Source organism: Aythya ferina (genome assembly GCF_964211825.1).
Source record: "Aythya ferina genome assembly, chromosome: 16".
Taxonomy (NCBI): Eukaryota; Metazoa; Chordata; class Aves; order Anseriformes; family Anatidae; genus Aythya; species Aythya ferina.
Window position 1 is genome coordinate 1348580 of NC_140315.1, and position 22454 is coordinate 1371033.

At 48.9% G+C, this 22454-nt stretch overlaps 2 protein-coding genes across 5 annotated transcripts in view; one reads left to right on the plus strand and one right to left on the minus strand.

Annotated features, from left to right (window-relative positions):
* Positions 1-2725: 2725 nt before the first annotated feature.
* FNDC11 (fibronectin type III domain containing 11) lies at positions 2726-12158 on the plus strand (the record flags this gene model as incomplete). The annotated part of the gene is made up of 2 exons (XM_084538523.1): positions 2726-2840; positions 11167-12158. The coding sequence occupies 2 exons, from the start codon at positions 2726-2728 to the stop codon at positions 12156-12158; spliced, it is 1107 nt and encodes a 368-aa protein (XP_084394649.1).
* Positions 12159-12952: 794 nt separating this feature from the next.
* HELZ2 (helicase with zinc finger 2) overlaps positions 12953-22454 on the minus strand; it is a 30789-nt gene continuing 21287 nt past the window's right edge. For all 4 annotated transcript variants that reach the window (XM_084538167.1, XM_084538168.1, XM_084538165.1 and 1 more), the window contains exons 10-20: positions 21936-22021; positions 21446-21580; positions 21043-21210; positions 20647-20788; positions 20052-20168; positions 19291-19483; positions 18391-18525; positions 17913-18131; positions 17454-17610; positions 16882-17049; positions 12953-16369 (exon numbers count right to left, since the gene is read on the minus strand). In XM_084538167.1, coding sequence (XP_084394293.1) covers positions 16227-16369; positions 16882-17049; positions 17454-17610; positions 17913-18131; positions 18391-18525; positions 19291-19483; positions 20052-20168; positions 20647-20788; positions 21043-21210; positions 21446-21580; positions 21936-22021 — 1663 coding nt within the window. In that variant the 3' untranslated portion in view covers positions 12953-16226. The remainder of the gene's footprint in view (positions 16370-16881; positions 17050-17453; positions 17611-17912; positions 18132-18390; positions 18526-19290; positions 19484-20051; positions 20169-20646; positions 20789-21042; positions 21211-21445; positions 21581-21935; positions 22022-22454) is intronic.

The following is a 22454-nucleotide window of genomic DNA, read 5'->3' on the forward strand; positions in this document are numbered from 1 at the left end:
GCCTTGTGTGTTTGTCCTCATTCCCCGAGCAGCACGCTTTAAGGTCCTCATCTGCATCAAGCCAGCTCCTCACAGCCCCACGTGTTCTCACCACGGTGTAGAAACCAGGTACGGAGCCAACAGCACACATCTCCTGTGCCTTGAGGCAGATCACCGAGACCTCCTGAGCCAGCAGCCAGGTTTGGCAATGCCCTCTGAAAACACAACACCGAGCGGTTAAGGTTCAGTGCTCCTCTCCCTTACCTAGAGCAGGATTAACATGAAGCACGTTTCTCTGCTTGATCTTTAATAAATCTGCGTGTGTCTCGTGGCCATGAAGGTACAGAAACCATCTGCACTGTCACAGCCACGGTCACAAATCCCCCTTGGTGCTGCGGTGACTCCTTCCAAGCCAGCTGAGCCTGGCACGGTGACACCTGTGAAGTGTCACGGGCTCCATCCCAAAGGACTCAGCCAGCGGTCCCAGCTGGGGGATTAGGGCACTGACCCAAGGCAGCTGTGGCTATTTATCTCACCCCACACTGGGACCAGCTCTGCTCTGGCTGCAGGCACCAGTAGGCCAAGTCACCGAGTGTCACAGCGATCAGCCAGACAGGTGAGCTCTGCCCCACTTCACATGCTGCCTGCAGAAATCTTCCCCTGTCCCTCTGCTTCCCAGCAGCTCAGAAGGCAAAAAGGATGAGCAGCCTCTTGCCCAGCCTGCCTCCAGCTCCAGAGGTGGATCCCAAACCCAACAAGGAAAATACCCCACAGAACTGAGGTTTAGGACCGCAGGTACCGTCTCTCTTTGCACAAACACTTGAGATGCACAAGCCAAAAATCCCAGTGAGGATGAGCCACATCCCATGGTGACGAGAAACCTTCGTGCGGAGAAAGGCAGCCAGCGATGTCCTGAGTGCCAAGGACATGGGGCCGGTGTGGGACACAGGGTGTCCCGGCACATGGGGCCACGCAGCATCGTCTGCCAGCCCTTGTGTAACAGCCCCGCATGACCCGGGGCAGCTGCACTGCTCGGGGCCATCCTCCCCTCCTGCTCCCCCCAGAACTGCCAGCAGCACAGCCACAAGCTCCCTGCATTCGCCCATCACCATTGTGCTCTGTAATTGCTGCCGACAGGGACCTAAAATGGAAGCTTTCAGCCCAGTGGGGCCGTCTTGGGGCTGGCTGGACCCAGCCAGAGCGATGCTATGGGGCTGGAGCTGCCTCGCTGCCCTCACTGGGGTGGCTGAGCTGGGGAATCGTGGGGCTGAAGGACACAGGCTGAACGTGGCACCCACCTCGAGCACAGCCCCGGGTGCTCGGAGCCCCCCGGTCCTGCCCCAGAGCCCCCTTCCTGCGGGTGGGGAAGGGGCTGGAGCACTGGCCGTGGTTTGCACCTCCAGCCCCAGTGCCGCTGGGCGAGCTGCTTATCCAAAAAGTGCACATGCAGCAAAGGGCAGCTCTGCTGGGCGAGGAGCACGAGGCCGTCCAGGGGCGCAGCTTCAGCAGCTGCTTTCAGAGCACAGCTCTCAAAAAAGCCCCCGCTTTGTGCGGTTTTGTTTCCTGGAACAATAGTCGGGCGGAAACAAAAGCCCACTCTGCCCGCCTGCGGCACGTGCCAGGTGAAAGCGGTCTCTAAGCAAAACAGCCCCCCTCGTGCATGAGGACTTGGCTCGTTTCCCACCAAAAAAGCCCCCACACATGGCATTTTGGTCCCAGGAGACACCAGCACCGCATCCCTCCACGGTGCCAGCCTCCAGGCTCACGGCGCAACACGCTGGAGATGTGGCATCCCCTCTGGCCCCTGCACACCCCGGTGCTGTTATCTCAGCCCCTGTAAATGTGATGAAGTTTTAAGTCCCCGGGAGCTCGGGGATGGCTCAGCCCGCACGTGTTGCCCCCGCGCTGCAGGAGCAGGCGACCGCGCCGCCGACAGCCAAAAAGCTTTTAACATCATTAGCAGAGTTTGGTGTCAGTCACCAGGAGAGATGTTTCGCTCCGGATTCGCTCTCTGGGGACCTATTTCATATGCAAAAGAGGGCTGCTATACTCCATAAAGACACTTCAATTGCTTGACAGCACACACAAAAAAGAAAATACCCTGGCAGCCATCCCCTGCGCCGGGAGGGCACACGTGCGTCTGCAGGAGCTGCACGTGGCCAAGGCAGGGCCAGGGTGGGACAAGCACCTGCAAAAAAACCTACGGCCACTACAGCTCCACGGCCACCAACAGCCCCCGGTGCTGTCCGTGCAAGCCTCGACCTCCCCCCCGTGGGATTTAATCCCTGAGGTGCTGCCCCCACCGCTCCCCCTCTCCCCGGACCCGCTTTGGACACGTGTGCTGGAAACATTTTCAAGAGCCTGCTCTCAGCAGAGGCTCTGGCACTGCTTTAGAGCTGGAGCATGAAGTCACCCCGCGCAAAGCACAGGTCCCTGTTTCTTTCGAGATCTCTTGAGCTCCCCAGCAGCCAGCACTTCAGCGCTCCTCGCTGGAGCACTCCACCAGCAGCTGGCCCAGCGGGTAGGAGGGGAGCAAGGCCTGCGCTGCGGCACAGGACATCCATCTCGCCTCGTCCCCGCGCTGATGAATTGCTGGTTTACCCCGTGTCAGGCTCCGGGAAGCAGAGGATGAAGAGCCTGAAGCTACAGCGAGCCCACACACTCCATTTAGCTGGGAGATGACTCACGCCAAGCTCTTCACGCAGGAGGAGGTGACAATGACACGCCAGGGCACTCTGGAAGGGGGATGGCCGAGCTCGCCCGGAGCTGGGGCCTCCTCGTCCTGCACCCTCTGGTGCTGCTGTGGGACAAGCACAGGAGGCTCAGCACAGGGCCAGAGCAGCCCCAGCAGGCTGTGGAAGGTAATTAGCCAGCCCTCGTTAGGTAACTCCATCCCATCAGCCACAGCACGGTGGCACTTCTCCAGCACCAGCTCGGGCAGGAGCAGTGCAGCCCACGATGGCCACGATCACCCTGTCTCCCCTAACACAGCCCCAGAGAGGGAGCACAGGGAGAAACATCACCCAAAACACCTCCTGAACAAAGCCAAGGCTTCAGAAAAGAAAGATGGCCAGGTCAGGAAACCAAGTGCATTTTCTGCCCGGCACCCATCCCATCGCACACTCGTGGAGGTGCGCGGGGTGCCCACACTCCCCTGCCCGTCCCCACACCAGCAACTTCACTTCGCATGCAACCACTTCAGGTCGGTCCCAGCTCCTCAAACAAAGCCACTTCTCATCCACAGTTCATTTCCTGGCAGAATTAATGGCCTGCACTACTCTGGGGACCAAGAGACGCGCTGGGAGGCAAGCAGCAAGGGAACGAATTAAGACATTATTTCCTCTGCCAGAGAGGGATCTTTAAACAAGCTCTTCAGCCGAGAACTTTAATTTTTCTTTTTTTTTTTTTTCTTTTTTTTTGTTGTCGTTAAGGTTTTGCAAGGGAATCTTGTTCTCCAGAATTACATCCGCCTCCAACCCCACTTAGAGCTGCCAAAGCCCGCGCGTCCCCAGGGACCAGTGTGTGAGCAGCAAGAGTTGGATGAGCTGACACGGGCATGACTTCACCTCCGCCGTCCTGCCGCCAGAGCCCTGCAGCATTCCCAGAGCAACGCCCTGGCCCCGTGGATCAGCCACAAGGACCCGGCTGCGTGGTGCCGCTGCCAAGCAGCTGCCGCGTCCCCGTGCCCAGCGGCAGGGCTGGATGAGCCCCCGGGGTGAGCATCCCTGGGCAAAGCCCGGAGGACTCTGTGGGAACGGAGGCTTCAGGCTGATTTATGCAGCACTTCAGGGCTGCAGATTAACGTGGCAGCCCTGAGAGATGGAAGGGAGCGCCAGGAAGCTGGGCAGGTGATAAATTTCACGACGCGGGCTCCAGCTCTGCCCGCTGTGCTTTGCCCGCTGGTATTAAAGGTGCTGGCCACCGTGTTCCCAGCAGGGTGAGTGCAGGGATGCTTTGTGCGCTGGGGAGAGCAGGGACCTTGCACGGGGCCGTGGATGCCACCTCTCTAGGAGCACCACATCCTGCTCCTTTGTGAGATTTTCATAGAAAAGGGGCACGCATGCTTCTTGGCTCACACGAGCCTGCCAGCACCAGCCATCCCGTGGGATCTGGGACATGACAGCCTGCCTCGAGCTCGTGCTCAGGGATGGCTGCTCCGCAAGCTGCAGCACAGCGCGAGGATGTCCAAACGGGGTTTTGATGAACTTCCAGCAAGACAAATGAGCTCCCGTGACCCTGCTCCATCCCCCCGAGCTGGATCATCTGCAAACCAGCCTCTGCTGTAAGCCTGAAGCTCAGCCCAGCGTTCATCTCTCACATCCACCACAAGTGCCTTAGATTAATGAGGTCTCAGATTAATGAGAAAACATTAATCAGTGAACAACTGGAGAAAGGAAGGTCTGCGTGTCCCTGGACTCCCCTTCGGAGCTGAAGAGCTGCCCAGCCTGCCCAAACACCACCAAGTGAGGAAATGAGAGCCAGGAGACAAAGGCTTCCTTACCCGAGGAAATCCCAAGCTCTCAGCCCTGCCCGTAGCAGATCTCGTGGCTGAGCACTGAGCCAGGTCCAAACCAGGGCAACTTTTGCCCCAAATCACCTCCAGACCCAGCTCCAGCACAGGCCACGGCCGTTGGCCTCCTCCCAGCTGTGGGCTCTTTCCCTGGGGGTTGTCAGAAGGTGCAATTAGCTGGAGATAATTGGTGCCTTGAGGGTGCAATTAACTCCTTCCTGGCCTGGCCCAGCTGGGGCTCCCGTACCCCAGAAGAGCAGTTCTGCCCCCAGCTCCCCTCCTCCTCACCGTGAGCCTTCTGAATCACCTGCTGAGCAAACCACGTTCGCTGCTGCGTGGTGATGATTTCGATCTGGGGACATAATATAGCTGGAATGTATAATTTATTTCAGGTATATGAGGCACCAGTGAAACTGGGGGGTAGGAGCAGTGAGTAAATCAGTCACACCCTTGTGATAAGGGGGTTTGAAGAAGCAGGGAGCAGCCGGCTGACAGGCAGCTCTGCTCTGCAAGGCACGCTCTTGGCTCTTGGGATCAGAGCTCTGTCCCCAGGACAGGGGCCACAGTGCAGCAGGTGCTGCCCAAATTTCTGCTGGCATCCACCTTCACCCAGCAAGACCCTGGGTGAAAGCAGAGAGGAAGACCGTGCACCTCCTCATCACGAAGCCCACCGTCCCCTCTGCTCCTGCAGAGGTTTCCTTTGCGGCAGATGACTATTTCATAATGCAATAGATGTGAAATATGAAGACAGAAATTGCCAGCGACTTTTAATTTGGATTCTGCCAATTTCTCTGTTCCAGCTATTGATTTTCCATAAAGATGAATTCCAGCTCCCAGGTCTCTCTGACAGGCATTATCTGGGTGTTTTGCTTGCTCCGGGAGTGGAAATATATGTTTTATTAAGTGTCAGAAGTCACTAATGAGAAGAAGGAGGAAAATCAATTGTCTGCTCATATCTTGATCCCAAAGACAGGGCTAACAAGTTCTTTATTTTGATGCTGTGGGCAGGAGGACAGGGCAGAATGTCAAACGTGACAGACAACAGCTGTCAGCTCCTCTATAGGGAGAGCTCAGATGATGAGAGGGGGGAAAAGGAGTATATTGCATTTGACTGCCTCAAACACGTTTGTATTTGCATTAATTCAAATAAATTCATGGAGTGCCAAAAAATCCTACAGCTGAATTGATCCCTGCGGTGAAGGTACTGAAAACACTAAAATTACAGCTTGAAGACTATCGGCAGGTTTATGCTCACATTCCTAACGTCAGGACAGAAACTGGGCCAGCTGTTTAGGATAGGGGCAACCAGAAGAGTTCAATTTCTCCATGCTAATTTCGGATGAAGATTAGCATTTATAACTATGAGAATCACAAGCAAACTGAATATAGAAGTCTCTACATGCCTTCAGCTATAAACCCAGTTTCAATCTCGCACCATACCGTGCTCATGGAAAGTGCTCAGGTGGCTTTTACCCCTACCAAAAGGCAGAACAACCCTGGCTAGGCACAGGGCTTCAGCTCTGCTGTTTGAAAAGCTCACCTATTTCACGTGGTTCAGTTGTGCTATATTTTCATCTTATACCTCTGTAATTTTCAGGTCACTTCTGGGGTACAACCCCGCAATAGACCTCCTCATCTCAAAGGCAGGCTCTTCCCTGGGAGGTGTAAATACAAAGAGACCCCCACATATCCAGAAATCACTGGATGGGGGGGGTGACGAGGGAACTGCACACAAAGCTTAAGCCCTGTTCTCAACTCTTCCCCAGCCACCTAGAGCAGGAGGAGAGGTGAGATGGACCCTGTGCAACTCTTCTTATGTCTTCAAGTCCCCAGACAGCCCAGGCTGAGGTCCAGTTCTGAGCACACTTTGCCCAAATGACAGGTTTCGGATCGATGACATGAGCATCTCAGCGCATTCGTTCCCTGCAGGAACTTGGCATACTTATCACAGAAGTGATTTCTGTTAACCTCTTCCAAGCACGGACATCAACCTTCTTCCACTTACATTTGTTATCTTCCATGTCTGTTACAGAATCACAGCTGACAATTGTATGGTTAATCTCTTGGCAGCTGTGAAATGAAATGGTAAGCTCCGGCTGCCTGCAGAAGATGCATTGATTTCTTAAAATGACAGATCGTGTCCTCGCTCAGTGCTCGAGCACAAGCTCAGGGCCGGGGTTATGGATCCTGACTATCATTCAATTAAAAAAGCTTAGCAGAGACGCACCAGCTAAGCATACAAGGCAGCATTAAGGCTAAGCCCTGGCCCAAAGACTTAATCACAGGGGGTATGAAAGCACCTTCAGACGCAGGACGCCTGTCCAGTTTGCTGATGAAAGCACCGGTCATGGTATCGAGCTTACTGCCATGAACCAGACGAGCCTGTCTCTTCTCTGCGATAAAACAGAGGTGACTGGCCAGACGGGTACCTCAGCAAAGAAGAACAGGAAAATCCCTTTCTACCCAAAAGGAAGCTTGTATTGCTTAATGGAGCAGTTTATATCCTATTTCAACACATCTTTCTAATAAGGATTATGTGTTTAAGTTAACAAAACTCCTAGACACTTTGTGAAAGAGCCTCAGTCTCCCTGCAGAGAGCAAAACACGGCAGTAAGTCTGGCCACAGCTGTAAAACTGCCAGATTCACCGCTGAGAAGTGAAAATATCCACCACCCCACCCCGCAGCATGTCATAAAGCCCAGCGGATCCCACTGTTATCCCGAATCACCTGTGCTTTCCTGGGGAGTGGTAACATCTACAGAATAGCAAAGAGCAGACCTGAAGCCTGTCTATGGATATCCCAAATCCCACTCTGGGCTCAGAGCAGGTGTTAAGCAGAGCAGCAGTGGGGTGCTGGCAGATGATGTTCCAGCATTCGGGGATTTAGGGCACAGTCATTCACAATCATCCTCCCAGAAACGTGCTTTCCTTTGGACTGGTCCATGCAGCTGGGGCTGAGAGGATTCACCAGACACAGGCAGACAAAGATGTACCTCCACTTGGCAATTCACAGCCCCAGAAAGGTGCCTCCAGTACAAGTGTGTCAGCGTGGCACTTCACCACAGCCACCGTGCAGGGTGCAGGAGGCAGAAGCTAGGGCTTCCCAGGATGGAGCCAGCTTTTCTGCTCAGTGTTGCGTGTACTACACCCTGCTCTGAGCTGGTGTGTCCTTGTTTTGGCTGGCATAGACTTAATTTTCTCCCTAATAGCTGCCGTGGTGCTGTGTTTTGGATTCAGGATGAGAATAACGTTGATAACACACCAATGTTTTAGCTGTTGCTGAGCAGTGCTTACACCAAGTCAAGGACCTTTCAGCTCCTTACACCCCCCTGCCACTGAGGAGCCTGGGGGTGCACGAGGAGCTGGGAGGGGACAGAATGAGGACAGCTGCCCCAAACTGGCCACGGGGATGTCCCATCCCACATGGCACCATGCAGAAAATAAAGCTGGGGGAGTTGGCTGGGGAGGGTGGCTGCTGCTCAGGGATGGGCATCAGTCAGCAAGTGCAATTGCATTGTGCATTTGCTTTGTATACTCCTTTATAATAATAATATTTTTTTTCCTTTCCCTTTCTGTCCTATTAAACTGCGTTTATCTAAATCCATGTGTTTTGCTTTTTTTTTTTTTTTTTTTTTTTTTTTTTTTTTTTTTTTTCTGATTCTCTCCCCCACTGTGGGCAGGAGAGAGGGAGTGAAAGGCTTTTTTGGCACTTAGCTGCCTGCCAGGCTAAACCACGACAGCCAGACTCCTCAGAACACAGTCCCTTCATAAGTTGAGCACTCCCATAGCCCACAGCAAGGGCACAAAATGGGACGGAAACAGAACTTGCTTGTTACAGAGAAGGGCAGAAGGCAGGAGCGCTCACACTCCTGCTCTTTTCTTCAGTGCACTCCAGGAAACCAAGCTGGCAGCCCAGGACTCCTTGGCACAGCCCTTGGCGGTGGTGAGGAAGCACACAAAACCCAGCCCAAAGCCGGTTCCAAGTCCCTTAGCCCCATGTCTGGTGCACCACGACACCGTTACAACCAGCCATTGTGCACCTGGCTTGTTAAAGCAACCTGAGATGCTGCTTCCAGAGTGCAAATAAACACCACTGATTGAACAGGGAGATTTGGAGAGGAATCCCTAATGCTACAGCCCTTGAGACAGCCAGGGTGTGACCCAAAACCCAACCCAGCCAAGCCGATGGGCGTGCTAGCAAAGGCACGTCTGTACAAAGGGGATGCCTGGGGGAGACGTAGCAAGACCACCTGTGTTTGGTCCCACCAGCAGAGATTGGAGATGGAAACCAGCTGCTACTCAGCTGTAGGGAATGGGAACAACTCCTGCACCCAGCCATGGGTTCCCTGCCACGGACATTGCTCTTCCTGCAGCCTGGGGACAGTGCATGGAGCAGTGCTTTGGGAGCGTGCCATGTTTATTGCCACATCTGTACAACCAACAACCTCCTCACATTGCAATCCTCATCCTCACCCCACAACCCCAGCCGTGGGCATGGAACAGGCCTCGGCCCCGGAACAGCCCCCGTATGCCACAATGCACCACCATGGCAACCCCCATGGCCTGCTGCGGGCAGCCAGGCCGCGGGTGCAGGCCAGGCTGGGACGGGGCCACTGGGGACTGAAGAAGTGGAACGGGACTCCCTGAGGCTGGTAAAGGTAGGGTGGACATCCCTGAGATTGGCCAAGGTGGGTCAGGGCTGCCCCGAGCTGGGCAATGTGATTTGGGGTTGTCCTAAACAAGAGCCTCCCGCTGCTGCAGCCTTCCTGGGCTGGTGAGGGGGCTTTGGCCCTTGCTGAAGGGGTCAGGGCTTCCCCAGCGCTCGGTTTCAGCCATGGGGAAGGTGTTGGGGTGGCTCTACCTTCCTTTAGTTCCCCCTTTCCACCCCAGCCCTATCCTTGGGGTGCCCAGGGCCACGCAGCCCCAAGCTGGTGCATCTGCAGCCTCCGTGCTTGCAAGCATAGCGGTGCTACTGAAAAACAGGCATTTCTAGCAAGAAAAAAAGGATACGAAAACAGAAAGGAAAACAACTACAATCACATCTCTGTCTGTGGGCAAACAAACTGCTCTAGACAGCCAAATTGCTCTGAAAGCGGGGTGGTGTAACCTGTTGCGTTTGCTGTCCCTGTTCCACTCCATACTGGGCTGCCAAGAACTGTCACTGCTTTGGTTTAGGGTATTTTTGTGGAAAGAAAAAGTGAAAAGAAAATACAGCTTGTTTTTTAAGTTGACAGCTTTCTTGGAAGAAAAAAAAAAAAAAAAAAAAAAAAAAGAGTTGCTGTGGATGAGTGAATTAGTATAAAATGCAGGGAGGCCAGTCATCTGAAAGGTTTACTAACTCCTGAAATTGCTGTGAGGAAGTATTATTAGTTCCATTATCTATTTAGGGAAAGGGAGGCTAAGAAAAAACTATTTGTCAACTAGATAACACCATCTAGCTTCTACAAGACATGTAGGGATTAAAATATCACAGTTAGATACTACAATAATTTATATACAACTAGACGGTTACGTAGAGCAAGTTGCTAGATCATGTCATTGCAGTATGACTGAGGCCACAAAAGTTTGCTTTCAGAATTCCACATTTATTTTTCTTACAAATCAAGCGTGTTCAGTTTGTGAAAACCACATTCTCGGTATCAAGTTGGGCTCTATGGGAACATAAGAATTTAGCTAATTTCTGCCTATGATACATGAGCCAGAGACTCCTCAGCTCAGACACACTAGAGAAACACTTCCCACCTCAGCTCATCTGGCACCACCAAGGACACATCTTTGTCAGTAAACGAAACAGCTGAGACTAAGGGAGCAGATACAGACTTTTAAAAGACCACTACTGAAGCACCTTACCGGTGCTTTACATGAAATGTAAATAATGGTTCAAAGGTGCTTTACATGAAATTTCATCCTTTTATCATAAATTGCTTGTGGACTACCAGCGCCATGGCTCTAAAGGCAAGGGAAAACGAGTTGCTATGAGGGGCTGGGGTGATGACGTAAACTATAACCAAAGAAAGGGGACGCAATACATCACTGTGCACGTTGCCAGGTTACGATTGTCCAGCAGCTGCTTAAAGCTGAGGTGCAAGGAGAAGTGTGGGCTTACCTCTTGAAAGCTGTTGTGAGGCTGCACTCAGAGCATCGCCTGGTTCTGCCTGCTGCATACCTGCTCACGTGGAGGAATCACCAAGGTGATTATGTAGCTTTAGGAACTGGCTTAGAAAATGGGGTTTAGAGGCTCTCAAACCTCAATAACCCAGCAGATTACAAGAGAATAATAGACATCTCCAGAGATGTAGAAGAATGGAATTGCTTACAGGAGTACAAACACATCTAATTAAAATGAAAGCGAAGATAAAAAGATAGAGAACAAATTTGGTAGAGTATACTGGAGAATAATTCCTGACAGTTAATCTATTATACAGAGGTATAACCTCTCCAGGGGTGGGTAGCAGGAGATAAGTTGATTAGAATATATAAAACATCATTAACATACAAAACATTAGAAACCATACAACTATAAAGGAAAATTCCTTTAAAACTACATCTAGTCCAACAGGTCTTTCTCATCTATAAATTTATAAGTTAAGCTTTAGTTAAGAGAGGAGAGAAGAGTCACAGCCATGATTATGCTCCCTTCACAGTCGCTTTTCCTTTGGTTTGTAATTTTCTTATAGGTACTTTTTACACAGCAAATTTTGGAATCATGAATGTGAATCCAAATGAATTTGGAACCAGTTTGGAAAGCACTGTGCGCAGCCAAGAGGAACAAGACAATGCTATCTTGAACATGTACATGGAGAGAAAAAGCCTTGTTCTACAATTCCTGCAATCTAACCTGAGCCCCCAGCTCCTTGAGCATCATCTCAATAAAGTTGAGCTTCTGAAGAAGTGTTACTACTATATTGAGGTTATGCCCTCACGCATAATCCTGAGAGACCAGAACCATGTATTGATTTCCACTGACGTCTTCCAAATAATCGACCCCTGGAGACTGCAGAGGATGAAGAAGGTCGCAAGAACCCAGACTGAAATCCAGCTGGTACTTTTAACTGACCTGTTAGAACAGCTGCAACGAGGTCGGGAGGAGCTGGTCTGCTACATAGAAAGAAGCGACGTGATGACTTTCCTCTCCAAGTGGGACTCGGTTATGCAGAAGCTGTCAGATCTCTCTGAGCTGATGAACAAAGTCCTTTCCCTGCAAGTCCCAGGAAAGCTCCACGCCAAGCACCGTTTGGTGTCACATGCAGACATCAAAGGTACCAGAATCCCAAACATTAAGCTTTTTCTCACTACAAAGATGCCAGTGGTGTTTGATCGAAAAGAATCGGTTGCTTACAAGAACTGGGCCCTTCTCAAATGGTTTACTGAAAATCAGGAGTCACCCCTTGAGCAGTATGAGCTGCATTTTAGGTTACTGAAGCATGGAACTCAGACGGAATTGGGACAAAGGGGGATTGTTGCCATCAGCTCCAACACATGTATCGTCTGTGATCTGCTGCCTGACAGATCATACGAATTCACAGTTAGAAGAGCAGAGACCTACACACTTGTCTATGAAACATGGCATGACACCATTACACTGACGACAGTGAGCACAGCTGAAGACAGCAGCACCTGTGATCCAGAACTAGCTGACAGAAAGGGTTTACTCATTTTTTCCACTTGAAAAAGGTAAATGAGAAAATAAATAAATAAATAAATAAATAAATAAAACACTGCGTATATCTGATTTTTTTTTTTTTTCTGTTTTCATCAGCAACTTTGTAAATGCCTTCTGCAAATCCTTCCAGGTTAACAGTAAGCAATTCCAAATTTCGCAGAAAAAATAAATACCATTTATTTTTTACTAAAAATGAAGTAAAACTAAATAAAATTTATTTTATTTTTTCAATGCTCACTTCCTACTGGCCACAACTCCTAGGTGGATGTAGCTAGAAGCGGATAGGCAGCCTTGCAGGCCACCTCAGATGCAAAGCACTGGAGGTAGAAACATCTCTATCATCCAGTGCTTGCCTTCCACTGAAAGATGCCCAATGCTGGCTTCTTGCAGTTCTGTGTTTTTGGTTTTTTTTGGTTGTTTGCTTGTTCATTTGTTTGTTTGTTTTCCCCAATTTCTTTTTCCCAGCATCCTTCCACCAGAATACCTGAACTGAATCTCAAACTCCTCAAATCACTCACCGCACCTTGTCACCGTCGCTGGCTCCTCTCCCCACTATGCCTTGTAATTACCTAATCATGATTTCATGCTCACCCCCTACAGAGCATGAAAAGTTCAGTCTGATTTTTAAAATTATCAAATAAAACAAGCAGGTAAGGGTAATACATCCAGAGGACCAATATCTAGAAGGCAATCTTTTCTGCCATGTACTGCTGTCAATGCTAATTTTCTTTTTTTAACATTTGTTTCAGTCCAAATATAGGTGTTCCCACACAGATTCAATTCAAACTGTCACACAAACAGACCTTTCAGTAATAAAATTTATTATTTAAATAAGTTCAAATCACTTTTACAATTATGGCTTGAATATCAAAAAAAAAAAAAAAAAGGAATGTTGAGGTTCATTCTTACAAACATTATAAGCAGGTAAAAATATTTGTATCCAAAGAGTCATCTGAGATCTTCTGCAAGTTACAGACATACAAAAAATAAAAACCTGCCACATTTAAAGTTCATTAATTTACACTTCATGACACTTAACATTTCTATTAAAAAATAATAATAATAATTATTGCAGTAAATTGACCATTCTACACAGATCTGTCCAAATCCTCAGAAACAGTCCATGGGACTTCTCCTTTGCCAGCTGGAGCCAAGGAGAGGTTTCCTAGCTCTGCACATCTGCAATTTCACTGCCAGTTGGAGCAGGACGCAAGGTGATTGCGGTAACCAAGCAGACCGCTTACTGCATGTGCTGGTTCCCGTTGTTGAAATCAGGCTCTAGCTCTAGTTAATCCAGGGGAAATTAAATCATCCTGCTGGACGTGTGTCCTGAAACAATGTTCTTGTGTCTGGGAGCTATGGAAAATCTAGAGCCTATGATCCAGCAAAATACCCTGTGCACCGTGCTGCCAGTTGTTTCCTATTGGAATTAGCAAGGTGAGTTGTTTTGGTTTTTGTTCTTTTTTTTTTTTTTAAAAAAAAAAAAAAAAGTATTTTAAGAATATTTGCTTGAACATAAAATTAATTCAAAAGTAAATTCAAAGCTCTGTATGCAAATGAAACCAAACAACTTTCATTTTTTTTCCTATGCTAATTTCTATGATTCCTTCTATCCTTCTATTCTTGAGCATAAGGACAAGAACATGATATTCAGCTATACCTAACAGTCTACAAAAAGTTTGATTAATTGCACTTTCTGCTAGCCCTGACTATTACAGCTACATGACCAACTCCACAGGTACCTGCTCACAGCACAAACAGCCAAAGCTCCTGGGCTGGCTGTTACTGCTGCTTGGGTGATCTGCAGGAGCATTTTCTAAACACCAGTTACAAAATACATCTTCAGAGGAAAGAAAAAAATAAATCTATGTATTGTCTTGCAACACAGAGATGACTAAACAAAACATTTCAGTCTAGGCTTTACCCTCCAAGGTGTAGCAGTAAACATTTTTTTTTCTCCTGGTGAGAGTAAAGGAAGTGCTTTGTGGGTCATTTTCTTGGTCTATACAAACACATGGCCAGACCCCACACAAGAGCATTGGACTAAGCCACTACACCTGAAGAGTCTCCTCTTTTGTGTTAGATGTAATGAAATAACCAGCAGAAATAACAGGGGAGGGACTCCTCAGTTACATCAGATAACAAAAACAAGGCCTGCTGGCTCTAAAGCGACCAAGATGAATTTGTTAGAATGATGCTGGCACCAAACAGTTCCAGCATCTTCTGCAATTCTCCAAATCATCTTTGAGATAAGATGATTGCATTTCAGTAGCTGACAAAGTTGTTCCTATATAAGCTTATTTTGGAATTGCAATATTTGCAAAATCAGGCTGGCATGAAATCATTAATAACCAGGGTGGAATGACTTTGAGGAACAGAACTTCACATCTTACCAACTTTAATCAAGCATCTTTAGAACCAGCAGGAGTTACTTCCTAAAGACTTTTGCCCCAGGTGGAATTGGCAGGCATAGGTCAGTTATTATGCTTCAGGAACACAACAGCAATCCTAGGTGGTCTCTAACATACAGATCAAACCCATCGAATGGGGAAGGGCAGGAAGGTAGTTTAAAACAAGGAACAGAGGAACGGAATTGCTCCATAAGTTCTTGAGTCAAGTCTAACAGAGTCAGAACATGAGAAGTAACACAGTGCCAAGTAAGAACCGACAGACATAAAGCTTTCTTATTGCACATTCCTTCACACTGGGAAGAGCCACGCAGTGCTTTCAGTTGCAATCACAGGACAAAATTCATCCCTGCCATTGTGCTGTGAAGTCATGGGGACCCTTCACATATGCCAGGACAACTTGAGTCCCAGCACAATATATACGTGGTACAAAAACGCTGTGATTGCATCTTGGCTCCATCCCACGTGAACATCCAGAGACAACCAAACGTGTGGTCTCGGGGACAGCTGAGGCAGGCACTTCATACATTCAGAACTGAAATGAAGTAAAGACATTCTCCTTCAAAACTAACGTGCTTCAAAAGCAGCTCCATGATTCAGTAGAGAGCACCACTTCACCACTATATATCCATATCAGCCATAAGTTACTGTGCAAAATCAACCTTCTCTAGGAAAATGACAACTTCCAGTTCACAGCAGTTTGGCTACTTAAAATAAAAAAATACATCATACACACATATATTGTGATACATTTACCAAGTTTCCATCACTGCTCTTAAAAACTCAGGCCATAGACTGTGAAACAAATTCACAGATTTAAAAGTTAATAAATTAAAAGCAGCTTTAAAAAATAGAGAGTAGGAAAGATGGGGGGTGCCTTTACAGGAGGAGATTTCAAATAAAACTCAGAACGGTTTAAAATACCTTTAAAAATTCCAACATTTCCTGGTAGGAGCAGTCCTTGGTTTTCATTAACTTTATACAGGTGAGGACAACCTCCTTTGTACAAAGAATAAGTAAAATCTATTTACAAAATCAGCTTGGCCTTGGCCCCATGGTATTTACAAGCTCAGAGAACAGCATTTTGGCTAGACAGCATGGTACATGGTTCTCTTTTTGCTTTCTTTCTTTGCTTAAAAACAGAAACAAGCAAAACATTGTTTTTCTGCTTTGAAGAAGAAGAAAAAAAAAAAAAAAAAGCCTTAAAAATTCCCTGGACTTCATTTTACCATGAGTGGTACTACTCAGAAGCTTTGGTCCCATATGGCAATTCAGTTTGCTGTGCAGATCTGCCACGTGCAGTTATTCCACCTGCAGTGAAAGGGCCGTGTATTTGGTCCCCAAAGCACAGCTGCACTGACAGATAGGATGGTGGCTCCACTGAGCATCTTTCATTTAAAAAAATATCATTAATAAAGTCACACGCCCACTTACCCACTTTCAAGTGCTTTTTGGTTTGCTAAAGCTGAAAATTCCTGTCCAACGTTGCAGTAATATAAAAAGAAAAGACACCAAAGCTCACACTGAGGCTGAGCTGTCAATGTGCAGGGAAAGACGCTGGCTCCCCCAGTGCATTTGGCTCAATGGTTCATGTTCAAATAATGGAAAGATTTGCGTCCTTCCCAAGGCACACGTAGCACAGTTTTGGTGGAGACGGACGAGCGTATTAAGACAAAACCAATCTTGATCGGCGCAAGGCTGTCGTCTTCCTGACAGAAATCTCCTGGGCTGTGGTATAGCAGTTACGCTGCATGTAATGCTGAAGCAGTCTCCTCCACAAAGGGTTGCACTCCAGGAGGTACTGGTTCCCTGTTGGCACAGGGATGGGAGGCAAGAGGTTAGTAGCCAGAAGAGGCTCATACGACACCATCACAGACCGGTCAGAGACACTGTGGTCTAACACTGCTAGCCTGATGGTGCTGGGTAGCTTGCAGGGATATTCTGTTCAGCCAGAGCTCTGTGAAACCACAGCTCCTTTTTCAGTGCTGCCACATTTGCGAGCAGCTTTCCTACACATCACAGCGTACGTCTGCACAAGTAGTAAGAGACAGAAGCAAAATTCTGCCAGAAGAGAGCTCTAAGATGCAAGTGATGGCAACAACATGGTCCAAACTAAAGAGAAAATATATATGCTGCACATGAGCCACACACGCTCTCTGCTTTGTGCAGATTGCCCAGATAGCCCAGTTGCAAAATCACAGACAGTCTAAAAGGGCAAAAGAATAAAGCAAGCCCCTCAGTTGTACTAGTGCAGACCTCCATCCCTTTCTCCAAAGCACCCCATTCCCCTGCAGGCTGGTGCACGCTCCCAGCTTACCCACCTAAAATGCAGAGTCCTTCCTGAGCTCGGGTGATGGCGACATTGACCTGGTTTGGGTCAGTAACAAACCCCAGGTACTTCTTCTGCCAGCTCTTCGTGGGCTTCCTGTCAATCTCAGATCGAGGGCAGGAGCGTACAGTCGACAGGATCACGTACCTCCATTCGCTTCCTAGAAAGCACGGACGACCACACTGTTTAGAAGGAAGCATCTGGCCACCCCATAACACACTCATTTCTCTACAGCAAGACCCACAAAACTGTCAGCCACAGTCTGGATTTCTCCAGCGCTGGAGGCCATCCAATTCCCAGCTGTTGCTTTCTAAGGAGCACTTGCTGCAGCAGTTCTTTGACACCCCCTTCAGGCATCCTCCAAATAAGCCCTCCCTGTCTTCACCAGCCTCACCCTGCCAGGGCACTCCAAAAGGTTTATCATAATCCCAAATCACTCTGAATCCAGGCCCAGGGATGCTTTCCACAGGGCTGAACCAACCCTGCTATCAGATTTATCTCTGAGAAGTTGTTTTTGTCCTCAGGAGAGGAGAGGAGCAACCCAAGCCGCCCTCCTAGCCTCACCTTGACTCTTCATGATGGTGCAGACGGTCACGCCGCAGATGCCCTCTTTCAGGAGGCGCTTGTTGATCTCGGATGCCTGGGCGTTGTAGGGGCTGAGGATGGCGATGCTCTCCGGATGGATGGTGCCATCTAGTGTCAGCTGCTTCGCCAGCCTCACCTGGGGAGAACGGGGTCCTGCTCACCTGGGAAGGCGGCCGGAGGCAGTGGGCCTCCAGGAGGCTGCCCCAAGGGCAGCAATGATGCCTGGCCATGCCTACTCTGGGTCATGGTCCCACACAACTGCCTCTGGCCAGGAACAGCACGGCCAGCACGCTGTAGACCCGAAGAGGAACTGCACCCTGATGATCTTTGTCCTGTCTCATCACTCAATGTAACCTTCCTTCCGCAGTCCCCATACCACCCCCCCGACACAACATCCTCCCTTCTGCATCTCCAGCAATTCCCCAGCACCCTGCTCACCGCCTGCTCCACTTCTTCTGGGTTAGCTTTGGAGTTCTCGTTTCCTTCCTCGGTAGAGATCACGAGGCTCTGTTCCTTCCCCTCTACGTGCCCGAAGATGATCGGGCAGCAGTGGTTGTCTTTGTGGTAGAAAACGCTGCGTTTGTGTTGAAGCTGGGGGCACGTTTTCAGCCGATGTTCATAAAACTCCTGGGATGGGAACTCACAGATGTTTTTGTGCTGGCAGAAAAAAAAGAAAAAGAAAAAAAAACAGAGAAACTGAGGTGAACAAATTAAAACAAAGAACTTCTCAACCGGCAGCATCATTTTAGGTAGGTTTCAGCTGTGATGACAGCGTGCTAGAGCTGGCGCTGGGCAAGTACCTTACTCGTTACTAGGAAGGGAAGTGGGGAATATGTTTCCTGGTGGCTTGGAACAGACCCTGACAGCAACATTTTCTGTTATGGAATAACGACAATCAACCTGAGGAAACGCTCACCATGCGGTACTGCGTATCCAGCATCCATGCCTGTTCCTGGTAGCGCTCAAAAAGTGATGTCTCCATGCCAAGAGACTTGCAGAAGTCGTTGTTGACCACAGGCCGCAGCTGTTTGTGATCCCCAAGCAAAACAACCTGGAACAAAGAATGGACACCTCAGCTGGGAGGGTGGTGAAGGCCATCAGCTCTGTGTAAGGCTATTTGTATTCAGGCATCTCTTGCTATTTATTTATGTTAGAGTTACAGCAACCTCGATCAGGGACTGTGCTGGGTGTTATATAACGATCCTGACCCAGATACTGCAGAGCCTAGCTCCCATCTGGCAGGAGAAAGTTGTCACATAGCAAGTCTGCTCCATGCTTCTTGTCACACTGACACGTTGTACCCAGGTCAGCACATATTTTGGTGGCAGTGATGCCCACTCTGCAACGAAGCACCAAAGCCACATCCACACCACGTATTTTCCCCTACAGAAAGCAGAGTGCAAGTTCAGAGGAGACCATATGGGTGTAACTGAAGACAGGGAGCTGAGCTGATCCAGCAGAGCAGCAAGTAGATGCAATAGTTCCCCACTGAAACTTTCATGCCTACAGCAGGTCTTAATGAGTCTGCTTTAAGCGACACAAACAGATAACATAGCTCATGTGCCTGCTGAGCATACTCATGCACTTTGTGTACCTCTCTGTGCCTCAAGACTTTAATTATAGCTGGCAGAGTTGCACACCAGAGGAAAAGACTGCCCCAAGGCTGAAACATTGGTACGCCACCACAGATACTACCGAGAACAACCTTAAAAACTGGTCAGACTTGGAAGAACACTGTGGTAAGAGGTGGAAGGTATGTAGAGACTCAAGAGCTCTGAGCAGCTATCCTAGAGACAGGTCTTTGGAAGAAACTTACCTTCTCGGCACGCGGATGGCTGACCAAGGGGATGAGGGTCTCGGGCTCTGTGGACATGGCACACTCGTCGATGAGTATCTGCTTGACATCGAGGTTCTCCAGGGAGTTGGCAGACGCGGCGGAGCATGTGCACAGGATGACATCGTGGCGCTCCAGTTCGTATTTACGAGCTTCTGTCAAGTCATGTTTGTAGCTGATGGTCAATGAAGAAGATAACAGGTTATGTACAGGAGAAACATCTCCAGGTTCCCAAGCAGCAACCAGGCAGAAGCTATACTTTCCTAAATGCCTCTAGCTCTATTTTCCTCCCCAGAAAGAGCTCATGTTCCCTGAAAAGGGCTTGGGACAGACAGCAGGAAATGCATTTTTTTCTGAATTCAACAGGGCAGAGGCTCAGGGTGTAGGATGCAAGTGTCACAGACATACTGTGACGTTCAGACCAGAAGGCCTACAGCACTGAGCAGAAGTGATGCTGAGGCTCTGCACTGTAGCACTAACCCTGAGCTAATCACTGTTTATTATCATTCTAAATGCACAGCTTATTCACCTTTTTAAATGTTTTTACCTAGTCTTGGTTTGCGTGAGGCAAGGCAAAATTGCTGACTTTCACAGAGCTCTACCAGCTTGCATCAGCTGAGGCCTCAAAACCACAGCCCAAACCTCTTCTCACAGGGAAAGAGCTTTCTGCACTGTGATACTTCAGGTGGTGGTGGCACATGGGCAGACTCAGACATCTCTCACCAAGGTCTCTTTCTACTCACCTCTTTATTTCGGCTTCTGTTATCTCCTTTCCTTCCTTCACTCGAGTGTCAAAGTTACAGATATCCTGCCAGAAAGGGTTTTGTGGCCGTCGGATTCGATGATGCAGGATTATCTCGCTGAATAAAGAGACAATACATAAATATCTTCCCCACAGAGACCCAAGCAATTTCTTCTCCAGTGCAGCACACCACACATGTCTACATGGAGAAGCCACATTAGCTAAAGAAGTCGAAGCCAGACTTCTCCATCTTTATAGACCTGACACTTAGTTCACCCTTGAGGACACAAAATATAGCAACCGCCTGTTAACAGCTGCAAGCAGGAATGACGTCTGAGATGTTTAGGGCAGTTCGAAAAAAAAAAAAAAAAAAGATGAAAAAATGTAGGATGTTTTCAATCACTGGGGTTTCTCAATTAGGTGCTATGTTAGACTATAAACCCTTAGTTGAAAAAAAATAAGTACAAAGCAGGTCATTAGTGCTGCTCTGCAGCAGTGTAGTGGAACCCACGTTTGCTCTGGCTTGTTCAGCTTTATGGGTTCAGCAAGCACCACTCCCCAGCACTCGCACAGCTTGGGGGGCCACATCGTCCTACCTGAGCTCATGCTTTGATTTTGCATCACGCAAGGCTTTGCGGGAGAGCTGCCGGTTGCTCCCTGGGTACGGGTATTCCAGTGTCTCTATGGCCTCCCCATAAACTCTCAGCGGTTTCAGGTCCTTCATCTTCAGCAGCATCTCTGGGGAAGGAGAACAAGCCTGCTCAGACAGCGCCAGGTGATGCTGAGAAACCCAGCGTTCACCATGCAAAACCCCTTCCTTCTCCCCACCCCTCGCTCATCAACCCCACCGTTACTGGTCCTCACCCTGCAGTGAGGAGTCTTCTGTGAGGACCAGACCCCATTTTCTGTCTCTCCTGTCTCCTAGCCTCCGGCTCACAGCCTTTCCCTTCCACCGGTATGAGATACTTCAAGGGCTTAGAGCAGATAATTACCAGCAACAACATCAACGGACTTGTTGGACGGGCCACAGTACAAGATGCACTTTCTCTTTTTGGGCTTGTCTTCATCAGAGGAAGGCAATTGTTCATTCTTGCTGGTCTCCTCATTCAGCTTATAGAACCAGTAGACAATGTGACTTCCAACAACAGTTTTCCCTGTACCTAGAAAGGCAAGAATGCTGCTCAGAACACTTCAACAGGGACACCCTTGCTCTAGATCAGTATCCAAATGACCAGCCCTGAAAAAATTCAAGGACCAAGGGGACTGCCCTGAAAAGCCCTAGGCGCTGCCAACCTGTGTGACCTTTGCCTGTCTCACTGAGGGCCCCATGGAAAGTGACAGACAAGGTCCCAACGCCAAGGTGCACGTGTACACGTGCTGTCCCCACTGCCCTACCTGGTGGGCCTTGGATGAGGGTGAAGGGTTTTTTTAAAGCATTTAGAATAGCTTGTCTCTGACTGTCGTTGAGCTTCCTCCGGCTGCCAGGGAGATCAAAGGATTTTTGCTGCAGGAGTTTGGACTTTGTCACTGCTACAGCAAAGAGACAAGAGAACACATTTAGAAAAGGTTACTGGAGAGAGCACACAAGCAATTCAACAGGAGGTACCAAGCGACTGCGGCAAGTACCAAGCAATCACAGCCCAAACGTAACCCTTGTCCCACGCTTCTCTGTGAGTCCTGGGGATAAAATCCGGGCTGCACCCGCTCCAGCAGGACAGCCTGCACCAACACCACCTACACGCCACCGGGCTAGCAGCTCTTCCCTCCCCTTGGCAGGGAAACCTCCTGCCTTGGCAGCAGGATCCCCATGGAAGGGGCCCGCAGAGGCTGCCAGGTCACCAGCCTGGCTAGAAGCACGTAGTCAAAGGAGAATATTTGCACCTACCTTTTTTTGGAGGTTCATGGCCTAAAGCGATGCTTACAGCAAGTTTGGAGGCATGCTGGAGCCTCCGAATTGCATTTTCTTTCCGTCTGTCAGACAAGGAAAAATAAGAGTGAAGTGCAGCATAAAGTAGCAAAGACAGTAACACAGCCTTGTACAACTGTCTTGTTTATTCTTTCTCCTTTGGTGTTGCATTAAATCCTTCCACAAAGAACTTAAAACGATTTTCATACAAGTCCTATTCTGCTTTTTGTGCCTCTCTGAAGAGCTGAGCCTGCAAATATATTGAGAGCAAGGAGCACAACTTCTCTCCCAACTCAACTTTATTATGTCCCAACTCCATTTTATTGGATTAGCTTTCAATTTTTCCTAAAATTTACAACAAATAAGGAAGCACATTCTGCCCTGGAAAAGCTACAGCAGTTATGGATGCAATTAGCAGTCTGCACTGCGAACAGAGAAGGGCAACCAGGACATCAGCTGTGCTTTGGTAAGTGCAGGTCATGCTTCACAGCAACACAG